At 36.0% G+C, this 7666-nt stretch overlaps 1 protein-coding gene across 1 annotated transcript; it reads right to left on the reverse strand.

The window, feature by feature from the left end:
- Nucleotides 1–2065: 2065 nt before the first annotated feature.
- On the reverse strand, nt 2066–6237 carry LOC100166724 (trypsin-1). Its single transcript, XM_001943238.5, has 7 exons — nt 5969–6237; nt 5678–5849; nt 5294–5456; nt 4105–4322; nt 3780–3982; nt 2542–2596; nt 2066–2446 (listed from the first exon to the last, which is right to left on the reverse strand). The coding sequence occupies exons 1-7, from the start codon at nt 6032–6034 to the stop codon at nt 2307–2309; spliced, it is 1017 nt and encodes a 338-aa protein (XP_001943273.1). The 5' UTR covers nt 6035–6237; the 3' UTR covers nt 2066–2306.
- Nucleotides 6238–7666: the final 1429 nt, after the last annotated feature.

Here is a 7666-nt window from a genome sequence, read left to right on the forward strand (position 1 = left end):
AATATATAGTCACGATTTTTTTTTTATAAGCATTTAAATGTTCAAATTTTGACTAAATACGTAAAAATTACGGCAATGTTCAAATTATCTTAGACAGAAATTCATAAAAGTTTTTCTTTTTAATTCTAAGATTTGGAAATTTAATACAAGGCTCCTAACATATTTTTACAATAGCAGTTGCAAAATAAAAGGAATACATTGTCACAATTTTTATTTATAAGCATTTAAAGTTCAAATTTATACGAAATATGTCAAAATTGCGAAAATTTGCAAGTAATTTAGTGGTTGAAAAATCGTAAAAATTTTTTCTTTTATAACTAAGTTTTTAAAATTTGGTACAAGGTTCTCCATAAGTTTTTCTTTAAAAATAATATATCCTAGACTGACAAATCATCTCCGTTCAGAATCGTTTTTCGTATACAATGATATAATATCATTGGATTCAAATTTAATTCCATCCATTACAGTAACCCACTTGTAACCTACTGTACGGCAGAGCGACATCCACGACTTACCCGCCTTTTTTTTTTCAATTTTACTATACGTATTTCAACTTTCAAGTACAAATTACACCAAGTGTTTAACCAATATAACTGTTATTATCATTCTCCTGTGTTCTTGTAATTTAACCAATTATAATTTATAATATATTTTAATTTCTGGATAATATTTTAAAATACTTTATTTTAACAATTTGTACTACTCTACTTCAGTGTTTTTAATGTGTTAAGAGAACGCTAACCATGCATAGTTAGGTACTGTATAGTTTGTGTCAAGTATAAAAAAATACATAAAAATAGGTACTTGTCCATTTTTTTGTATCTAGATAAATTTCTATCAATAATCTATCATCTTCATCAATATAATATTTTAATAATCTATCTATTCCCAACGCTGGGTAATATGTACCTATATTCACTGCCACAGTTAAGATATTTTTATTTAAATTTGAAGTTTACACGTACAAACTCAGCAATGCGACAAAAACAGATAGATAATATTGGACGTTGACTACAAATCAAATTCACGTGATATACATAATTATGACAAATTTAAATTCATCACCACACTCAGTAAGTTTTTATATGCGATTGGAGGAGTTCAACGTCGGCAACAAATCGTACGTCTGCGTTAGTATTTGTGTATTAATCACTACAATATTGATCAACGGTGCAGGTGACTGCGATACGTCCGATTACTCACTGACGGGGTGCTATAATTTCAGCTAAAAGTGTATACCGATCAACCAAATTATCCAAAAAAATAGTCAAACGTGCGTTAGGTTTTTAATAATTTACTATTTTATTTTTATTTTAACATCTTAACGCCTTATGACAATTTAAAATAACATGATATAATGCATCTATAATACCATGTGCCCGCGAAATTTGGATACACTCTATAACTCAGTTAACTTAATTATTAAGTACCCTATACATATTTTAGAATTCTGTCGGTGGGAGATTGGTGATCCAAAAAAAAATAGAACTAACATTAAGTTATAATGGCGTTATTAAGGGTGTGATTGCGTAGTTATGACTTATGACCATTGGAATTGGACTGAAATGGACCAAGGAAGGGTGTTTGACTTCTGGAGATATATGATGGTATACATGCGGTAGTTAATGCTGGAATGATCAGATGTGCCAATTGAGTCATCTAAAAGAGATGAAAGAAATCGGATGTCCGCTTCATGACGACGCGAGGAAAGTGGGGGAATATTCAAGTCGCATTACACGGGGGAGTAGTAATCATTTGCTTGGCGTTTACACGAGAACAACGTTTTCGCGTTTTGATTTCATCATCGGATTCGCAATTATTGTATTTCAATTACCGCATGCAATGGTAGTGAAGATGAGAAGTCTCAATCGCCGCAACAGAATGAAATCAATAATAGGATAGTATACATTTTGATAGAATGAAAATGTACAGCCGACGTACCCCAAAAATCAGTTTGGATCGTATAGTATAGGAAAATTATTATTGCATAATATAATACACGTTTTTATATCGTTAAGAATAAAAAATATATTTGCATATTTTTGACTCGCACATTAATATAATATAGTGTAATAAATAAATAATAATAATAGTGTTGCAATAAATTATATAATAAATAAATATAATAATAATAAATAATATAATAATGATATTATGATGTCGATTACAACAGCTAGTCGCGATAGGTAATGTGAGATCCAAATAAAATCCATTGTGATGACATTGTATGCAGGGGAACTGCAAGTACGGTGGTCGAGTGACGTCAGCACAACGATGACACTGCAGCTGCAGCTGTTAGAGATGAATTATTCCGGGGGAGTGTAAACGTTCGTACACGGACAGGCGTCCACCGTGTGGTTGGCCACCCAGTTCAGGTATCTGTTTACTCGGGAGTACACGCCTGGTCGGTTGGCCTGGGCGCATCCTTCTCCCCAGGATACCACTCCTGAAAGAACGAACGAAACGAAAAACGAAACAATTAAATCGGAAGTTGTACCCAATTTTACGAATTTTGATTAATATTATATTTTGTATACTCACCGACTATGTGGTAAGCCGTGTTGTTGGCGATGTGCATCGGGCCGCCGCTGTCGCCCTGTGAACACAAACGAAAAACGCAATCAAAATCACGGGAACAAAAAAACTACTAGCTGGTAATATTAATAAAATAAATAACGATTGCCATGATCGGATATCAATGTGGCAGCGAGATACTTTGTGGCCCAAAGTCCCGAAATAATACCGAATTCCTGCTGCTGTATGATCGTCTGAGAACTCGACGTTTTTTTATTATTGTACCCGTACAATTACACACGGAAAAAAATGTAGATAACATTTCCGAAAATGCGCAACAGATCGTGATGGATATTATTAATATTATACGTCATATTGGTAGGGTTTCTGAAGTCGTGATGGCAATATCATCTTGTTGTACTGCAATCGTCTGCAGGAGGCCAAACGAAAACTTTAACCGTGCGCCGGTTTGTTAATTAAAATTATTATTCAATTATATTATTATTATTATTATTATTATAAATTATTACAATAAATACTATACAGCGGTGTGCGTTGTTTTGTAACTGTCAAACGTTTCGATTGTTTCGGGAGCAGGTTTTATTGAAATATTATCGTTATTCCTACTCGTTGTAGTATTATTATTATCACACCGTATTGTAAGTCTGAAACCGTCAGATTCAGTCGTACAGAACGCGATTTGCAGCCACAACTTGTACGTATATAAGTAATAATAATAATAATATACACACGAGTAGAGAGCGCATTAATTATTATACGTGAGAATCGGCGAACCGCGTTGTATTATCGAAACTTACCTGATGAACTTTGGGCGGCCTCGAGTCGAATTTCAAATGATTTCCGAGTATAACGACGATGATGACTTAAGTACGCACTCGTGTGCTGTTAACCGTAAACTTCCGCATCGGTATAATGTGATGACGGCGCACAATAATTATTATCACGGTAATAATAACAATTATAATACTATATACTTATTATTGGTTGTGCATAATATCAAAACGATAATATTCGCTTGTTCGTTCTGTTCGTGACGCCTAGGAAAGCATGTCCCCCGCCGGCACCCTTCCAACAAAAACCATCGAAATCACCCCGAAAACGTTTGAACGTACGATAATGGTATGATAATTATTATTATTCATACAGGTGTAGTAATTGGATTTACGTGAACGCTCTGCCACGCAACCAACGTTACTTAAAATGGTATTTTATAGTTAGAAAAACAATCACTGACAAATCATTACCTGGCACGAGTCCTTTTTGCCTTCCGGATATCCGGCGCACATCATGTTGGCTGTAATACGTTTCTCGTCGTATTCCGTTTTTTTGCAATCGTCGTTGCTCATGATCGGCACGTACACCTCGTGCAGTACCTGCGACGACGAACCTCCCTGTTTCTTCGCTCCCCAACCGGTGATGACGCCCTCGTAACCGGCGAAACTCTTGCCTGCAACGGTAAACGGTCGTATTTATGTATAATATTATAACATCACGCATTGGCACCGCCGTGTCGTTATCGGTAACCCAGCCCGACAACGACCCGAATTGAGTTTTGAATACCGCGGTTACCTTCAGTCGGCAGACAGACCGGGTGAATACCGGTGTTGGGTCCGAATTCCACTCCATCGGTTTCCATACGCAACAGTGCGATGTCATTGTTGTAAGACGTCGGGCTATACCCCTTGTGCTTGATCACCCTCACCACCTTGAAGTCGATGTGTTTCGCTTCTTCTGTATTGCTGCGATCGTGTTCCAAAAGTCGCACGCCGATGTTTTTCGCTTCGAATCTATAATATTATGTTTGAAATCGTTCGGAATATTAAAGTTGATATTTTTTTATATTAGACAATGGCTATATTATAATATATGTAGACTCGACGGAAACATGGACGAGAGATTGAAAACGAAAATATAATTCATCAAATCGCAGCTGTACACTGCATAATATATAATTATATAATGTGACAATAATAAACCAATTTAATTCCAAATGAATTTTAAAAATCGTCTTGACTAATGGCACACTACCGAACAAGGTTAAAATCAAGTTATGTAGGTACTTTCAAACTTTTTAAGAGACTTTATTTTAATCCACGGAGATTTCATGGGATATTTTCCCCGAAACTTGACGTTCGAAAATCATATATAGCCCCGTCGAATTTGTTTGGACGCACCTTAACGCAAATCATTCGTGAGTGAAAGTTTTAAATTTTTGAAAGCTTTTAAGTACTTATAAAACTATTTGAGAAATTGCTGAAGGTATACATCGAACACCTCGCTGAAAGTAAAAGTTTATTATATTTTTGTCGTTGTTCGAAAATGTGTTTTCACGAAACATTGTAATCGTCAATTTTCTTCGGCTATTTATATATAATATAGGTAGACAAATAGACAATTATTATAGCGATGGCCGATGGCAGTACCGAATCGTAGGTACGCATTATGTGCAGCGTGAAAGTTATTTCGTCAGTGAAAAAATTATTACGATGTTATGATAAAATTATCGTCAATAATCTCAGAATTGGACGTTTTCAGTACTCTGAATAATCTTACTTTATAAAATAAAATATTTTATAGGTAGGTTATATATTAGAATAATTATAATAAAATATTGTAAGTCTTAAATAGTGTCCCAAAAATACAGTAATATGTTAAAATGTATGATGGTAAAATTTTTGAAATTGATTGGGCCCTAAGTACGCACTTGTTATAATTATATATTATAGTGTGCATGTATAATATTTGATGTATAAGTTACCCGTGCACGCAATGGGCAGCCGTCATGACGTATTTGTGATTGATGACCGTCGCGCCGCAGTAGAATTTGCCCTTGTACGTGAGCATGGCCATCCACGGGTATTGGTGCATGTACGTGGGGGCGCCGCCGACGATTCTGTTCTTCTTGCCCAACGCTCCGCAAGCTTGAATAACACAATAATTATTATTATCATTAATACGCGTATATTATGAACGCGGCGATAAATATATAATGCAGGGTAGTATGCGCAGTGTTTTTCTGACTTTGTGATTAACGGGAAAACTGCACAGTAGCCACCCCGTATACTCGTGAATATATTATTATAGTAGGATATATGAGCATTATCGATGAGTTTATTTAACAATATCATTTATGTATACTCACTGCACGGGGTGCACGTGGACTGGTCGATCGGCGTTACGGGCGGCTCGGCGGCGGGTTCTTCGGTGTGGTTGATGATGCCGATAATGTTTTGCCACCAGTTGACGTAATCCGCGAACGCTGATTGGCTGAGATCGCCGGGCTTGCCCTCGGAGTGGTTGACCGTGATGAGTACCTTAAAAACAACGCGCACACAGGTGTCAGTCAACAATATATGATAAACGAAATCTCGGTGAAATACGAATCGATCATTTATCGGTCGACCGAATGCGTATCAGGCGCTTATCCACTCACCGGTGCCCTCTGGATAGAGGGTCCGACCAGCGCCGCGACGGTCAGCAAACACAAGACTTTCCACATGGTTGGATGTGATGTATATTATAATATGATGGTTTTTGAAAACGCGACGGGTGACTGTTTATAATATGTGTAGAAAAATCTAACGAATGTTTAGATTTTGGACGCAGGCGATGATGTGTGTCGACTGTTCGATTGAGTGAACTGCACTGATCATAAACACCAGACGCGAGTATTTATATTGGCCCGACTCGGATTTTTTTTCGTCGGTTTTTCGCGTCGTATTGCGATCGCGCGCATCGCGTCCGCGTATGATTTCGACCAATACCAAGGTCATGGTCGGCTCCGGGCCTTGCCGGGCACCACCGGTCGTCGGTCGTCTGTGTGCCTGCAGACGTTAATAATAATAACGACGATGATGGCAATGTTAATGACGATGATTGTGATAACGGTGGCGCCTGGGTCTGACGTCGCGAGGCTTCCGCAACATGGTTTATTGCTGATAACAACGTCCGACACGGGTCGGGTGAGCATCGGCCACTACCGCGGTTTCTAGGTCACGTCCTCATTCCGCATATTAATCGTCCCGAATAACGATATATCGCCAATGCGAATGAATCTATGCTTGGATTTCGGTGGAATTGAAGTGAATCATGAGGGAAAAAATAGTAGATCAGACTTAGGTATCCCACATAATTTGTATTATAATGGTGACATAATTCGGTTCACTGCCGCGTCCTTTAATATTGTTTCGTTCGTGGTTATGATATTATTGTTCATGTAGCTAATAACCCGCAATATGGTCTACAAGCGAGCCTCGTGTGACCTATAGACTAACCTAGAATGATCGAAAACGTCACGTGTTTTTATTATATCAATTCAAGGATTACCGGGTAAATGAAACTGTCTAACCAATATCACAACTTCAATAAACTTAATATTAAAATATACATCGTTAATTTTCTCCACCGTACGAAAATCTACCTAGACATGCATCTATATGTAACACATTATGTTTAAGTGCCATCATGTTATATTTATATCATCAAAATCATGTCGCCTTTAAATGTTAGCAGTTAGCACCGTGTTCATATTTCATAGGGATAAACATACAAATATTTATCTGGTAATTACAATTCAAAATCATCTTAATTCGATTAGATAAGTGAAAAAATATTATGTTACTTTTGAATCAAATAGTAAAAATAATAAAGCAAAACCAAATAAACTTTAACTAAATAATTTTTTTATTGTCCAGTCTTCTAATATAACAACTAATCATCCAGTAAATCAAAATATTCTAGATTTGTATTACCTATATATTTATGGGCAATTATGTTTAATTAATTAAATTGATTCACTGTGTACCTATCACTATTTATCTAAATCTACTGACAAACGAAAAAAAACAATTTGAATACGGTTGAACATGAAATAAAAATGTTCGTAAACGATTAAAACCAAAAAAAAGTCTTTATTATTCCATTACCACAAGTTACTATTCGTTAGATATACACTTACATAACATTGAAATTTATAAAAAAATTAATTACAATAGTCAATAGGTATAATAGGTATTAGATATATCGTTTCTTCCTATAATACAAATCGACCTAGACAATATTATCGAATTAATAATTCTTTCGTTGTTTTATCTCGTGCTTACTGTTTCTCGCTTACAAAATAAGTAGTTAT

This window comes from Acyrthosiphon pisum, chromosome A2 (assembly GCF_005508785.2).
Source record: "Acyrthosiphon pisum isolate AL4f chromosome A2, pea_aphid_22Mar2018_4r6ur, whole genome shotgun sequence".
Classification (NCBI taxonomy): Eukaryota; Metazoa; Arthropoda; class Insecta; order Hemiptera; family Aphididae; genus Acyrthosiphon; species Acyrthosiphon pisum.

What these genes read in the sequence shown, in the direction of transcription:
- LOC100166724 (XM_001943238.5), bottom strand. Translation starts at nt 6,034, where the DNA reads ATGTGGAAAGTCTTGTGTTTGCTGACCGTCGCGGCGCTGGTCGGACCC. An exon ending in GGTCTGTCTGCCGACTGAAG is followed by an intron (nt 3,983 to 4,104) that starts GTAACCGCGGTA and finishes TTACCGTTGCAG; the next exon opens with GCAAGAGTTTCGCCGGTTAC. An exon ending in CACGGCTTACCACATAGTCG is followed by an intron (nt 2,447 to 2,541) that starts GTGAGTATACAA and finishes TCGTTCTTTCAG; the next exon opens with GAGTGGTATCCTGGGGAGAA.